General features: G+C 34.9%; 1 protein-coding gene across 1 annotated transcript; it reads left to right on the top strand.

Moving 5' to 3' along the window:
* The first annotated feature begins 1,378 nt into the window (after positions 1 to 1,378).
* LOC104911400 (thrombospondin type-1 domain-containing protein 7A) lies at positions 1,379 to 16,632 on the top strand. Its single transcript, XM_010712539.3, has 9 exons — positions 1,379 to 1,517; positions 2,056 to 2,201; positions 2,747 to 2,921; positions 4,084 to 4,257; positions 5,189 to 5,284; positions 8,909 to 8,991; positions 9,364 to 9,574; positions 12,617 to 12,704; positions 14,255 to 16,632. The coding sequence occupies exons 1-9, from the start codon at positions 1,424 to 1,426 to the stop codon at positions 14,337 to 14,339; spliced, it is 1,152 nt and encodes a 383-aa protein (XP_010710841.1). The 5' UTR covers positions 1,379 to 1,423; the 3' UTR covers positions 14,340 to 16,632.

Here is a 16,632-nt window from a genome sequence, read left to right as displayed (position 1 = left end):
CCACAGTATAAAGTAAAAGTACAAGCTGAAGCCCTCATTTTACAGGTTATTATTTAGAAAATAATTATTTAAAAGATTTGAGAATATATTTAAGAGTCAGAATATGCCATTAGGACTGTGTTGCCACTGGGACTTTGTTGCATGCTCAAGTGACAAAAAGGGCAAATGACATCCTGGCCTGCATTCAAGGAAGGTGACGCTGCCCCTCTACTCTGCGCTGGTGAGACCTCACCTGGAGTACTGCATCCAGATGTGGAGTCCTCAGTACAGGAGACACACAGACCTGTTAGAGTGAGTTCAGAGGAGGGCCACGGAAATGATCCAAGGAATGAAACGCTTCTTCTGTGAGGACAGGTTGAGAGATTTGTGGCTCTGGGGAGATTCGATAGCAATTTTTCAGTATCTACAGGGTGGGCTGTAAGAAAGAAGATAACAAGATCTTTAGCAGGGTCTGTTATGATAGGACAAGGGGAAATGGTTTCAAACTAAAAGAAGGAAGATTTAGATTGGATATAAGGAGAAAGATTTTTATGATGAGATTAGTGAAGCACTGGAACAGGTTACCAGGAGAGGTGGTGGAAGCACCATCCTTGGAGACATTCAGGGTTTAATCTATTTTTAGCTGTCCCTCTTCATTGCAGGAATGTTGGGCTATAAGACCTTTAAAGATCCCTTCCAAGTCAAATGATTCTATGATGATCAGAAATAGTGTGGCCAGTAGGAGTAAGGAAAAGATTGTCCCCATATACAGAGCACTGGTGAGACCACTCCTTGAATATCATGTTTAGTTTTAGGCTCTTCACTACAAGGAGCACATCGACTTGGTTGAGTGCGTGCAGAGAAGAGCAATGAAGCTGCTGAAGGGACCAGAAAACAGGACATGTGAGGAGGACGTATGAGGGAACTTCAGTTTTTAGTCTGGAGAAGGCTGAGGAGAGACCTCATTGCTCTTTACAATTACCTGGAAGAAAGTTACAGGAAGAAAGCATCAGCCCTTTTTCTCAGGTGATGAGGGATAGTGTGTTAAGAAGCTGTCTTAAAGGCGTTTAGATTAGGTACTGATGAGGGTGATCTGGCATTGGAACAGGCTGCCCAGAGAAGTGCTGGAATCCTCATCCTTGCAGATGTTAAACAGGCAGGGATGTGGTTTAGAGATGGGACTCATTCCATCAGTTTTATGGCTGGACTTGAAGAATTTAAAGATAGTTTCTAACCTAGATTATTCTATGATTCTGTGAAATGAGATTTAAAATATCTTAATTGTTTTACTTTTAATTTAGGAATTATTTCATGTTTACTTAAAGCTTACTTGTTTCAGATTCACTCTGTCCAAATGCATACTGAGAACTGCTGGCATAAACTGAACATTACATGCTAACTATTGGATATTTTCTTCTAGCTTGGTTTGGAAAAGACATGGCAAATGAATATATCCTGTGTGGTGGAATGTCCTGTGAACTGTCAGCTCTCTGACTGGTCATCTTGGTCTGACTGCTCTCAAACATGTGGCCTTACAGGTCTGCATATAACCTTGGAGTATTTTAAAGACACAGTTTTCTTTTCCTTCCCCGTCCTGTTTCCTTTCATCTTCCTTTCCCCTTGCCCCTTCATTTTCCTTTTCCCTTCCCTACACATAATTCTGTATTAACTCAGGGGAAAAACAGCAGCAAACTCCAGATGAATAGTCAGTATCTCCACAGAACTGCCATAAACATTTTATAATCTTCAGAAAGAGTATTTTTCCCCAAGCTTCTGAACTGGGAATTTACTAATTTTTTCTGTCTATTACAGGAGTAATCTGAAATCCTGATCAGACATCCTCCTTCATGCAGTACTTCATGCTGTACTGAATATACAGTGTCTGACTCAGAAAATGTAAAATAATAAAATCCTTATAACAGGCAAGAGCCAACAGATTTGCTTTACTGTCCAGTTTGTCAAATTTGAAAAAAATACATTATTCAAACACTGCTTTTCACCAACATAGAACCATCTTGAACAATAAATCAGGCTAGCCACTGTGCTATTACCTATATTGCTGCTTCTCGTTTGCAGGAAAAATGATCAGAAGAAGGACCATAAATCAACCGTTTCAGGGAGATGGGAGGCCTTGTCCTTCTCAAATGGAGCAATTCAAGCCCTGTCCAGTTAAGCCTTGTTATCGATGGCAGTATGGTCAATGGTCTGCATGCAAAGTAGAGGTAAGTCCCACAGTGGACATTGAAATTATGGAGGTAGGCATGTTTGAAATATGCCCGGATATCTGTTTCAAAGCATTGTAACCAGCTTGCTTCCACATACTTTATACAAAAATGTGAAGATTTATTTTTAGTGTTCGTATTTGTCAACAGGTATAACAGTGTCCTACAGACATTCAAAGTACAAAGGTAAAGTTTGGTATTTCAGTGATATCTTTGCTAATAACTGAAATCCTTACATTGTAAAAGAATATATGTGGTAACAGATGAGCATCCTTATTGGAAAAAAAACTCCTATCCTAGAAGAGATCTCTTAAGATACTGCCATGATTGCAATTTAAAAGCACAAGCTAGATCCATATATTAAGAAACAATGGTGACAGCATATTTTTTGTTTGTTTCAAATGTAAAAAACGATGTATTTTTATTTTCCCTACTCAAATGAATACGTATTTTGGCAAAAAATAATAAGAGATGCAATGATATGTAGCTCAAATTCAGTCTTTTGACACTTTCCAACGTACAGCATCCATCTTCTCCTTCTCCAGGATGCTCAGTGTGGAGAGGGCACACGAGTGCGGAACATTTCCTGTGTGGTTTTTGATGGATCCAGTGAAGATGTAGGCAAAATAGTAGATGAGGAATTCTGTGGAGAAATAGAGCCTATTATAGATGGTAATAAAAAGATGGTACTTGAGGAAACGTGCACTGTCCCTTGTCCAGGTAAGAAAGCTATACAAATAAACATTACATTTCAAGATAGTTTGGTTTACTCCTTGAGTTAACAGTAATCAGTGTCTAGAATGAGCCACAGGCAATAAAATATTTTTCACATACTTTACTGATAGGGCAAATCTATCAAATGACCAACTGAGTTACTCTGGTGGTGGATTCACTACTGCTTACTACTAGATTTTAAATTTTGCTGAGCATGAACCTGTTCTTCAGCAGTCTCACATTTAGCCATTAAGAATAACTGCCCTATGGGGATGTGCTAATGATACGTTCCAGCTAATGTTTCCAAAAATCAGTGCTTGCTTTCCTATTGTGTATACATCCGTTCTTCAATTATTCATTTCTTCACATGGTTTCCTAATGTTGGCAAATAAAATACCTTCATTAATCAGGCATCTGGTCAACACAGTGCTGATTACATCTTTCATCAGTACAGTACAAGGTAGCTTTAATTTTAATAGCTCTTTCGCTGAAATAATGAGAACTAAGAGGTTTATTAATGAGTCTGTGTATAGTCATTTGATACTGCATCTTTTACAAAATGGTCTGTTTATGTTATTTTGAAGATCTTTCTTAAATTTTCTTTAGCCAGAATTAGTCTCACTAATTTTATCTAACTAGTAGAATTTTTTTTAAATTATTTTTATTCCATAAAATTACGTTTTGCAAATCTCTATTATACTACCCTGGAATAACTGGAATAGAAATTTTAATCACTTTCTCATTTCCCATTCTTATAAAGAATGCATCAGTAGTAGTTTCTACTATCTGTTTAAAGTGCTTCTGCATGAGGATATGTGGCAATCTTTTTAAAACTCAACAATGCTTTCTCTTTCTGGTGTCAAAGAGAAGTAATGAATAGGATGTATAAAATTAGCCTAAGATACACAGTGTACAATTCCCTAGTATTCGTTAAATCCAAACATTGTGTGGAGCTGTCATCAGAAACTGAAAAATGAGTCTGACCTTATGGGAATGCTACAGAAACCTATTCTGCTTTCCAACAAATAGACTTTTTTATCATCGTTATTATTTTCTGCCTCACAGATACTTAGAAGGGCTCAGAATTTCTAAGTTTTTCTAAGTCATACTCATTGTCATGAGCTCTTCACATACATCGATGATCTTTTATCTTCTAATAAAAATTCAGGGGACTGTTATTTGAAAGAGTGGTCAGAATGGAGCCTTTGCCAGCTAACCTGTGTTAATGGTGAGGATCTTGGCTTTGGAGGCATACAAGTCCGATCTCGGGCAGTAATCATTCAGGATTTAGAGAATCAACATCTTTGTCCAGAACAAGCTTTGGAAACAAGACCGTGCAGTGGTAAGTACCAAAATACACATCCTCTTCCTGTAATAAATAAAATACAGAACTACAGTATGTTTCTCTTCTTTCTGCTGAGGCTGTCAAAATTAGGAAATTATGGATTTGGTGGACATAGAAATGCATTTAATATTTTATTTTCCAAATATCAACTATGTACCAGAAAAACTTGGAAAATTTAACTATTATATGTTTTCACTTCAAACACATTTTTTAAATCTCTTTTTAATAATGAAATACCTTTTCAAGATTTGGGAAAAAAAATAGTTGCCTTATTTGCTTGATAATTTCTTAATTAAAAAAAAGGATATTATGATGCATAAACAAATCCGGTCTGCTCTTATAACATGACAATGACTAAAAAGTTTGTCTTACTGCTAGTACTGAGCAAAATACCTAAGAAAAGACATTTCCTGTCCATTTAGATCCAGGCAGATGAATAATAAAAAAAAAAATTAACTGGACAACTAAGGTACAGAAAGACTTCATATTTTATCCCAGACTATATAAAATGTGTACAGTGGAATAGAGATGTGAAGCCAGATACAGCCAAGCCTACTTTACCATACTCTGGAATAGTAACTATAGCATAGCTTTACCAGGAAAGAAAGCTGACTCCTAAATGACTTTTCACAACAGATGGGCCCCAACTGTTATGAGGTTGTTGGAAATGTCTGTTTTGCCCATTAACTATATTGGTCTTACTCCACATGCAATGTGTATGAACATTATTGTTCAGTCTAGAAGACATCCATTCTATTCTGTATGCATCCAGTAAGTGCAGACTTCTATGTGTACAGTACACCTTTCTGAGTTGCCGGGTGAAAGAAGGACACCATAAAAGCCGTTAAACTTAATGTATTGCTGTCTACTTGTGGTAGGCTGAAGTCTTTTCATCAAATCTCTTAAAGAATGAATGTTTCCTGTATAGATGGCCACTGCTATGAATACAAATGGATGGCTAGCCCCTGGAAGGGATCTTCTCGAACTGTGTGGTGCCAAAGGTCAGATGGCTTAAACGTCACAGGTAATTATTTGTTTTACCTATACACAAAAGCCTGGAAAATAAGTGGATAATAAATTTTTTTCCCCAAAATGGGAATAATTTTTAAATAGTCTGATAAAAACACTTGTTCCTGATGTATGCTGTTGTGTTGAATCATCATGCTTTTGCAGACTAAAAACGTCAGCTCTGTTCCAGAATTATATAGCATGTAACAGTAAAAGTAAAAACAAATATTATATTCTATATTTGTCCTGGAATGTTGCACATTTTATATTTCTACAAGCATCTATATATTTCTAAATTTCACATTTCAAGTCCTGCAGCAAAGCGACCTTTTATGTATTAATGTACAGTGCATATACAGAGGCAGAGACACATGCAGTGCTTGACAATAACAGACATACATACATTCTGAAAATTATAACAGATTTTAATAAATACGTTAATATAAATTTGTTACTTTACATCAATGACATAAATTTATAGCAGGATAGTTCAGTAGACAATGATTGGATGGAGTTTCTTTTGACATAAACTAAGCTACAAAATATCTTAAATGAATGACTGAGGTGCCTGAATTCCAGAAAATCTTCCTACATATCTTATTTGCATGAGCTTATTTATCAGAATTAGGAATTATTTGGTGCATTTGTTTTTAAAAATATTTTTATATCAACTATGGTGGTTATAAACACACCCTCAATTCCAGCTCCTGTCAGGTCAAAGGGGGAAGTTCTGATTCATGATGGAATACATCATGACTGTCTGATTTGTTACTAGAAATAAATTTTTTGTATCATTTTTACAAGGTGTTGAAATTATTTTTGGTAATACTAAGTCTCTTTTCGAAGTCTCATTTTGCATTGTAAAATTATTAAAATAGATCATCTTCACATCAGATGCAACAGAGCATCTTTAAGTCACAATTTTTGTTGATATAAATATATGAAATTATCTATTAAATGTCCTAGAGAATTTTAAATTTCTCACTTTGGGGATTAAGGCTCTGAGATATTAAAAAGCAAAGTACATTTATAAATCATGGTCATTCACATACAGGTAATAGTTTGTTCTGAATACAGCCATGTGATAAATTTCAAAATGTTGTGTTGCTGGCAGATTTTTCATGATGCTCTCTTCTATAAGCATAAATAAATGTAAGTGGAACTGATTCTTCTGAAATGAAAGTTCTGTGAGTTTTACGTTATTTAACGGGGCCTAGTAATTATTTTCTGATTCTAAGATTTGTTTATTCCTCAAAACCGCTTTAAAATAAATGATAATTCAGCATTTATAAAACATAGACATGCATAAAAAATAGGAAATAACAACAACAACTATAATAATAAATTAGTATTGGTTACCTAAAGAATATTGTAACAGAGAAACAAGACTATGGAAATCACCTATTTAATAAGGAAAAGTGATAGATCTAGATCTAGTCCATTTAGAATGCCAGAGAAATATGCGTTAGCATTACTCAATCTAGAAAAGATGGAAATTGCAAAGCAGATAACAATCTATCAGAAAGACAGATGATAACAGATCAAAAGTGAGATGAGAATGGATGGTTATGGGGGTAAATTAGCCTCTAAAGACTTACCTTATTAATTTAATTAAATTTTCCTAGCCATACTTATGAAATATTTGAGAATACACTCACCTCAAAGAACTGCAATATTACATGAAAAGAATGGGAATCTATAAGACTGAGTAATGAAATAAACTAAAAGTTATTTAAAGAAGTGCTAGCTCACATACTTCACTCCTGCAGTCATGGGACTTTAGCATAATATAATGCCTGCCTTGATAATCCAATTTAAGAAAAAACATTCCAAGACAAGCAGACAAGAGAAAGATGGAAAGATTTCCGTTTTGAGTATCTTAATAGATTATTGTGCTAACAACAGGAACAAAAGCCTACCAGAGAGAGGAGAAAATGAATCCATGAACCTTTCTAAATGCTGACAGGACCTCCATGGCAGATCAACTTAGGTTCTACATTGTATCTCTTTTAAGAATTTGTTCTGTATGTGGTTTTAGGCTGTGGTACTTTTCTGATTTGAAATGAAAACAAATGGAAAATTCCAGAGACTGTGATCACTGTTCCCATGCAGTACAAAACTATGTTTTTGATATATTATTTCAAAGAAATACTTGAGTGTAATGTTCTGTGAGAACTTCTCTGCAGGAAGTATACAATTATGAAGCAGACTGTAAATTCACATTCAAAGCTTTTTGAAGGTGGTTTGTATAATCTGTAGTATTGAAAAGATCGAAGTGGTAGATACACATATATGATTGATTTGAATGGAAGTTACTTAAGTTGATCTAGAATCAACCCATATTTTAGATGACTGTGTTTCTTTAATGCCTTCTCACTACACATCTGGCTCTAAGTGTGTTTAAATTCAGATATTGTTTTCATGAGTCCTGTTCTATTTTAAGGCCTTTATTTATTTATTTCCTTGTACAATATTATTGTGCTGAATAGTTGTTTTTTACTTGAAGGTGTTGTTTCCTACGGGCGATGAAGCTACTATTTCCGTCTTCAGCTTGCATGAATGACTGATACTTTATTACATAGATTCTCACGGGCATGTGATTTATATGCTAGGATGCACAGTTTTCCTTTCAGAGGGTGAGAAAAACTGATGGCAACCAGCAGGGTTTACTTTGTTCCTCATCAGCCATCCTGTTAACAATTTGATCTATATAACCACATCTAACTGCATCTGCTATGATTGTGACCAATGCCAGCTATCAGGATTTCATCATCATGTCACACCAGCATAAAGATATACTTAATTTGGGAGATGCAAGATAAGTTGTCCTGTTGCAGTATAAATGTTAAAGTATGTACTGCATGTCTTTCTGAAAGACAGAGGGAATCTCAGATACATTCAAACTGATTCTAAGTATATTTTGAAGTCAACCTGGCTGAAATGATAGTGAAAGCCTGATTGTGTATGTTGGTCCATAACAATAACTGTGCTGTAAATAAAGATGTAGCAATGAGAACTAGGGCAGTATAGAAAAGAAAGAAACACTGATAACCACTTTCTATCATAGCATTCAGTATATGTTCTTCACTTCTGAAAAGGTTTTCTTAGACTAGAATGGAGTATGGCTTCATAAGAGGCAAAACTATAGTGTGAGTAAAATTAACTAATGAGGAATATCAGAAAACATAAACTCATAAACTGAATGAATATTTTGTTTTCAGTTTGGCAGCAAAGAGATAGATCAAAAATATGCCTTTATTTTCTTTGTGGACACAGTTTTAATATGCTAGTTACTAGGAGGGCCCTAGAAAACCCAAATCTGTTTCTTCAAGCACAACAAAATATTTAAACTTACTTATTTGTGCAACCCAGCAAAGGGACAAAAAGTGAAAAGAAGATCACTTGCCAAATATTAGTTCTCTAAAATGTGAATGAATGGAAATCTACATGCTATATCCTTACTGTAGCAATGAAAAATACTTGAGACAAATTATCCTTCCCCTAGGATTAAGAGTAGGAGTCTTAAATTCAGTTTAATAATAAAATGGTAATCTGTGACATAGTGTAGGAAATAATGGCATCAGTATTTTCATCAGAGGAGAGGTATTACCACGTCAAAATATGATTTTCTGTCCTACAGGAGGCTGCTTAGTGATGCGCCAACCAGATGCTGACAGGTCATGTAACCCACCATGCAGCCAACCCCACGCTTACTGCAGTGAGGTATGTGCTAATGCTTCACAGCACTAAACAACCCCATGAGAGCTTTCCCACACATCTCTGCATTTCAGAGATTGTGCCAACAAATGTATTTTCAGAGATTTTTGATCATTGGAGATTGTGCCAACAAATGTATTTTCAGAGATTTTTGATCATTGCTTTGATAAAATCAACCTTAGACTGTTTTCTACCTCTCAATTAAATGTTGAATAATCTGTTCATTTGCTATGATACTTCATAAAAATATATGAAGAAGTACTCTCCAGGCTAGCACTCCTTGAAACAATCTTCTCTTCCAATCATCCTTGTTATGCTTCATAGCCCACAGAAAACTTGTTTTTCTGCTACACAGCGTAAAACACTTGTTCCCTACAGACTAGAACATGCAGTTGCGAAGATGGATACACTGAAGTTATGTCCTCCGATGGCACACTCGAACAGTGCACTCTCATCCCAGTGGTGGTGATGCCCACCATGGAGGACAAAAAGGGAGATGTGAAAACCAGTCGAGCTGTCAACCCTACCCAGCCCTCCACTAACCAGTCAGGACGAGGAAGGACCTGGTTTCTACAGCCTTTTGGGCCAGGTGAAGTCATGCAATGAGCAGTTCATAATGCTAACTACTTCTGCAGGGCCTGGCATTCACGTATTTGTGATGACAGGGAAAAAAAGAAAAATCCTTAAGTACTCATTTAAGAATACAAACACCTGACTGAAAGCAGAGAAAGGGACAATAGTAAACTGCTGCCATTTTCTGCTGGCCCATCAACATATCTAATGACATTTTGCATTCCAAAAGATTTTTTTTAATTCATTTTTTTTAATTCATGATACTTGTTAAAATTCACAGAAACTATTCAAAATGTGACTTCAGAAGGGCGTTAATAGCAAAGGTGCAAGCTAGGATGTTAGATTATGCCACCATAATTGATAATGCCACAGAGAAAGGTGTGAAGAGGTGGCACAGAGATCTGTAATGGATAAGTATTGCTTGAAGTTTACAGCTATGGCATGAATCATAGAGAAACAGTCAGTATAGATATGGCATCTTTTTCTTCTGTATCTAAACTACTTAATGTTAGACAAGAGCTAACCATAATATTTAGCGTAGACGTGCTTTAAATCACTATAGGAAATGTTTGCTCATATTGACCATGTTCTTTAGAGCTGAACAAGCACTCGTGTTGTAAGAAATATGCTCAGAGTTATGCCATTAAAAATATTTCATAAAGTCCATCATGTAATCAGATTTCAGTAAATATTTTCTGATACTATCACTGATACAAATAAAGTTTCAGTGATAGAATCCTTTCAGAGAAAGAGATTTTATTCTTGTCAAAAATGTCAATTATATAGAGAACGATTAATTATTTTCTTGTCTTTTAATCACAGAGAGCTAAATATTTTTACACACTTGTGTCTTAGTGTTTATTTCTAAAGCTTCCATGAAAGTTTTAAATCTGAAGATTGAAAGCAGTATCTTTACTTGCATAAACACTAAAACACTGCAAATTGTGAACAGCAGTACTTACAATAAATGGATTAAATTAGGCTTGGGTTATAAATATTTAGTTAGATCCCATTAGTCCTTTTTGACTGTTATTTGTACTTTAATACTATACATGATACCTCCAAGAAAATAGTCTTTACTCCAATTAGTTATTACTTTAATCCACAATAAAAATAATTTTTAAAAAGAAATTAAGTTTTCCTGGTCCTCTTTAAAAAAAAAAAAAATCTTAACAAATATACTATTTTTAATTCACTCTAATTCCACATTAAAATGCCGTAGGGTATGTTATAGCAGCCAGAGTGCTGATGATAAGCAGGTATCGTTGCATTGAACTTCATAGAACATGGATGCTCATGTGAGTTCAGACATATTTTTTGGAATAAGAAATAGTTGAGAAATTTCATGAAACTTCATGAATGTTCCAGTAATTCCTGGTTTGACTTAATAAGGCAGCATAGTTCAGTTTAGATAAAAACAATGATACTCAATTGAACTAATACTTGATTTATGATTGATTATTTTCATACTATGATTAGCTGACTTCTAGAAAGCTTTGATTTACCCTGCTATTCCAATTCCTTTCCATACAGTTTCCAAACCTAGGTATAACGTAATTCTTCAACAATCTTCAACAGACTATATTACAGTTCCAGAAAGGAAAGTTTTTACCTTCACAGCTGTCTTTGCTGATTTATCTTGCCAAATAGATGCCATTACCTCATACACAAGAGATAATCTGTCCAAAGGAATTCAGAGTGCCTGTATGAGATGTGATGCCCATGTTTTAATAATATAAATGACCTCATTAAAACAGTTCCCCATTCTGACAAAAATTCATAATCCATACACAAGATAATGCCTGTCTTTTCTTCAAGGAGATAATATTATTTTAAAACAAGCAAACCCAAAACAACCCCAAACCTGTTACATTTACCAGTAAATAAACCAGCAAATAAACCAAGGGAAGAAAATTATCTGTATATTAATAACGAAATCTGAATTCTTCTCATTCCTGCTATCATATCTTTGGATATGTTCAACTTACCTATAACTGATCAATTATTTCCCTTGTATTAGTTACCATCAATTATAATGTCATTATGTACATTAATTTAGTGAAGCAAAAATGTTTTTATATTAGTGTTATTCGAGTTGTTTATGACTATAACATTTTTCAGAAAGACTAAAATTAATGGCATACCAATAGCAATGGTCACTCTGAATTAGAACAAATTCAGCATGCTTTTTGTTCTTATCAGAAGTTGGAAAAACATCAGCTGTATTGGTTATGCCTTACACCTCTACAAAAGCATCAGAAAGCAATACTTATTTTGTCAGAAAAAGATTAGATATGTTTACTTACCATAATATTGAAAATATATGCAAGGCTTCATGGAAGAACAATTTTGCCCCTCATAAATGAAATAATTCAGCTTTTCAATGGAGTTTTCTTTGACAAGGCAGTAGGACCCCTTTAAGAGAAGGTTTTCAGCAATCAGTTTAAAAATATGTAAAGTGAGTCATAAAAAAATAGCAAATCCAACAGCATGCACTGACCTTGTGTTGCAACGTACTCATTTAGGGATCAGAGCAAAACTCCAAAAGTCACACCATTCTTCCTTGATGAAATTAAAATGTATTAACTACTTTTTGCAGTAGTTAAAGTTATGTATCCGTATCTAAAGTACTAATGAGGTAAAACATGTTAAATTTATTTTAAAATGGAAAATTAAATAGCAGTGAGAATGGAAATAATAGATTGATTTCCCAGAGGTAGACTAGAAAATAACTCTGCTTTTCTATCCTGCTGATGGGGTTTCCCCTTAGCAATGGAGTATAGGATGGTCTGAGTACCCTGGGGCTCTAACTTGCTGCCATGCTGTTTTTGTCCCGTGTCTCAGCATCATTCAGATTACCTGGATTTTAGCTGAAAAGCAGAACAAAAGAGCACAGAGGAGCTATCACTCGGTTGTTTAACAGTATTTACTCTTATTAAGCTGTAATTGCTTGTGAATACATTTATTTTGGATTATAAAAGCATTTCTGTACCATATCAGAACTAATAATTCAGCAAGACTAACTGAAACACTACTGACTAACATTCATTCCTTTTAGATGGGAGGCTGAAGACCTGGGTTTATGGTGTAGCTGCTGGTGCATTTGTTTTACTCATCTTTATTGTTTCTATGATCTATCTAGCCTGGTGAGTTCTTTAATTATTTTACCAACAGGCAGTCCCTTGCAGACTGTAGTAATGCAAGCATTTATATGTGCAGCTTTAGAAGCTGCAGATACTTCTATAAAATGTAATGTTTAAATTTCTATGTACTTTTGTCCAAGCTGAGGTTCATGGGCTCTGTTTGTAGCCCAGATGATAGATAAACTGATAGACTGTCTTGAGATCAGGAGAACTTCTTGCAAATATGGCATATCTTAGTGGATAGTTTATTTTCACTGATCCCTGTTGAGAATAACTGCACTCTGTCCATTGTCATTTCATTGCAGCTATATCACAAAACGCAAACAGAAGTATCAAAAAGGAACTTAATTTTCAGGCATGTCTGATTTGATATTTGATGGGAGATAGAGAAATACAACTAAAATAAGGCTGGAGGTTTTCTCGTGTGTTTTCATAAATGATATATACTTTTGAAAATGTTACTGCATGAAAACAAGAGAAGATTTTTGCAAAAGCAAGTAATTTTTCAGAATGCTCTCCCTGAAGTTAATTGGATCCTGCTTGGCTGTGAAGGTAGAAGATGAGGGAAGTATGCTCTTAGTCATCAAGATCTTGGATGTACTGCATAAGTTAACATTTGGGTGGCTTGTGGATTTATTTTTTAGTAAACTTTCTCCAAAATCTCACTTATGTGTAGGTAAGAAACAAAATATTTTCTGAAAGAAAGAAAAACTGTGAGCTTTTAACTTCAGTGCAAATTCTTCAGACTGTGGCCACTGCAAGCCCCCATAACAGCTGTTTTGGGAACAAAGATTTTGGTTTGGGCAGGCTGATTTACATATCCTGTATATATCCAATAAAAGTTTATTGGACAACAGAATGCAGGGGCTGATTTAAATAAATGCTTATAATATACACTAAAAGAAGGCAAGAACTAAGTCTCAAATATTTTAATTAAAGATAAAATACATTAAACATTTTTATTTAGCTTTAACATTTTTAAAACTATAGCAAATGGATTGGAAATACTGCTGGATTAAAATTTAAGTCAAGGATAGATAGAAGATGTTCATAGCTAGCAACCACGTCCATGTTACCTAAGACTGGTTTGATTTTAACATCTGGAATTAACTTTAGTTACTCCGGAAGGTATGAGATAAAACTAATCACGAGATGGAGCATTAAGGTGGAAACCCTTGATATGTCAAGAGAAGATTTCAGTCACATAATTTAAAAGAACTGGATTGGTTGCTCCATTGATACACAACCAAATATTGCACTGCCTATGGGCTTTTCTGAGAAATGACTGATCTTGTATGATTATGTGCCAAAAATTTCATCAAGTCACGTCAGTAACGTAACAGCCTGTTTCTGAACAACTGAACTTTGAATTAGGTGTTGCTTTGGGTTGATAGTGATAATTAATGAACCATATGAAGTTTTGAATGGATAGCTTTTACAAGTGATCAAATGTGTTATCTTATTACAACACAGTCATCTTTCATTTAAGAATGAAATCCATCATTGCTGTTACCAGTTTCTTGTTCTATTTACAAATTATCTTATTGTTTCAGCAAAAAGCCAAAGAAGCCCCAGAGAAGGCAGAACAACCGGCTGAAACCTTTAACCTTGGCTTATGATGGAGATGCAGATATGTAAAATATACTCACGGTGACAAATGGAGTCTTAATTATTGGATTGAAATCAGAAGGTATCCAAAGCCACAGGGATTTTATATGGAGTGGATTTAACTGTTTTGACTTTCTTTTTTGTAACTGTACTGTAGATAAAGATGGATGGATTTCATAATGCCTATGGATATTCAAGGCATTACTGCTTTACTTTAGACCATCAACACTGAGAAATCTGGCAGAATCAATTTAATAGACACTACAATGGGAGATATTTGTGGTCTTTCCTCAATCCTACAAGCTATAAGCACCACTTCTGTCTCCAGAATACTGTAATGATATTGTATTAACAGTTGAAAGCCCCTGCTTTAACATTAACCAAGTATAATGAGTACGCATGAAGAGTTTGTACCAAGAGTTTGTATGACTCTTTATATTCAAGCAGAGCACATATACTCAGTTGGAGAATATGTATTACTCTTATCAGATTATATACTTGTTAAAGAGCAATTTAGTGCTTTATTACATTAACTTTTAACTGAGATTAACCCATGAGCAAGTTCAGCAGTTTGGCAGTTGATGACAACTTGTGTTAACCTGCATTTCAGAGAGCAATGACTCACTTGCAAAATTCTGCCCTGTTATCGCTCCAAAATATAAAGGCCTCATATACACATCCAGAAAGGAGGCATTCTCAGATTCAATATTTTCTAGCGGTTGCTGTCTGGAAAAAGAATATCCACTGTAAATGTTACAATACATTTCTACTTTCTCTAACTCAAACTGTTGCCTGCATCTTTTTGCTACATGTAAGGCAATTTTTTGCACTATATTAGTGCAGCATGATATGCACTTAACTAGTATTGCCATAGTAACCGCCTCTTTTCAGAAAGGATGATGATGTATCTTGTGCAAGGAGTGTCAAGTAGACAGGTCTTGAACCCTGAAGAGAGTAGCGTTCGGTTTGGACTGCGACTGGATGGAATCGGCTAACAACATGTGCTGTACACACCGATCCTCGTCACAGTGGCCACTTGTGGTCTATATCATGGCAGTAATACAAGTGTCTAGTTTCTTGCCCCATCTACCTATACAAGTATAGATTGTCCTGCTGGTTTCTAATTGTACTTTGAAGGCTGTTTATGACTAGATTTTTTATATTTGTTAACTTTGTTAGAAAAAAAAGAAAAGAAAAAGAAAAGTGATTGCCCTCTAATCTTGAGTGATATTGTCTAAAAAGGTATTCTAATTGTTTGTTAGCTAAAAGAAAAAGGTTTGTGTTTTTTTTTTTTCTTTCCACTAGTGAGAGCATTTTCACTGTTGCTGACAGTGCAATATTCAGAGCCCTTTTTATCTTTTCTAATTAGGATAGTTGGATGGACTCTTTTAATTATTCAGTTAAACTCTTGAGTGTATTGGCAAGTAAACAATAATAGTTCTGCCATTTTAATTGTCATAACTTTTTAAAGAATTCTGGCAGTATGAAAGCTCACTGCTAACCTCTTCCATACTTATGGCTTTTCAGTGTACACTTCTGACATCAGGCTCATTGACTTGCCATTGTATCTACATGCCTGTTACACATTCATGACCTGAGAAGGATGATTCTCATAAAATGGCTTCTATGTATAGTCTGAAGCAAACATATAACTGACTGTGCCACTACTAAGCAATACATTTACAAAGTGTTTTCAGGCAACCTGTCAAAAATAATTGTTATATAAAGCTCAGTATTAGGTTCTCAGGTCTTTTTTATAACCTAAACCATTTCTGCATATTCATCATACTATTTACTCAAGAAGCACCCATTTTTGCATGTTGAATAAAATTGCAGCTTTGCAAACTTTGGCCCAGATTCACTGAAATCAGTGACAGCTCTCAGCGACATCAGAGGATGACATCAGTCCTTAAAAATACCTATCTTTATAGGTATTTTTAAAACAGTTCTTGGAACCAATGTGCATTTTGTGCAATCCAAGCAAAAATCATCCAACTTTTAGCTAGCTTAAATTAGCAATGTGGAATTACTACATTAAAAAAAAAAAAGATCTTATTGCCACTGCATAAGTATTCCCCTTAATGGGAATGGTAAGCAGAGAGGAATGACAATAACAATCTTTTTGTACATGTTTATTTTCTCATTTTATACCTTGATCCACAGCTGGTGAAGTGCCATGGCCCCCTACCTCAGTAGTTGCTCATTCATACATGTATTGCAGAACTAGGGGCTTTGGTCTTGCATTTCTGTGTGAATATCCATAGGAAAGAACAAACGAACGAGAGAAGGAAAGAAGGAAAGAAAAGAAAGAAAAAGAAAGAAA

The sequence above is a fragment of the Meleagris gallopavo genome, chromosome 6, assembly GCF_000146605.3.
Source record: "Meleagris gallopavo isolate NT-WF06-2002-E0010 breed Aviagen turkey brand Nicholas breeding stock chromosome 6, Turkey_5.1, whole genome shotgun sequence".
In the NCBI taxonomy this organism is placed as follows: Eukaryota; Metazoa; Chordata; class Aves; order Galliformes; family Phasianidae; genus Meleagris; species Meleagris gallopavo.
Note: the sequence above shows the minus strand (reverse complement) of the source record. Positions and strands in the feature narration are given on the sequence as shown.

Excerpts from the sequence above, each read along its gene's own strand:
- LOC104911400 (XM_010712539.3), top strand. The coding sequence starts at position 1,424 with ATGAATATATCCTGTGTGGTGGAATGTCCTGTGAACTGTCAGCTCTCT. Across the intron at positions 2,922-4,083 it reads GTGCACTGTCCCTTGTCCAG|GGGACTGTTATTTGAAAGAG; the intron begins GTAAGAAAGCTA and ends ATAAAAATTCAG. Across the intron at positions 4,258-5,188 it reads GGAAACAAGACCGTGCAGTG|ATGGCCACTGCTATGAATAC; the intron begins GTAAGTACCAAA and ends TTTCCTGTATAG.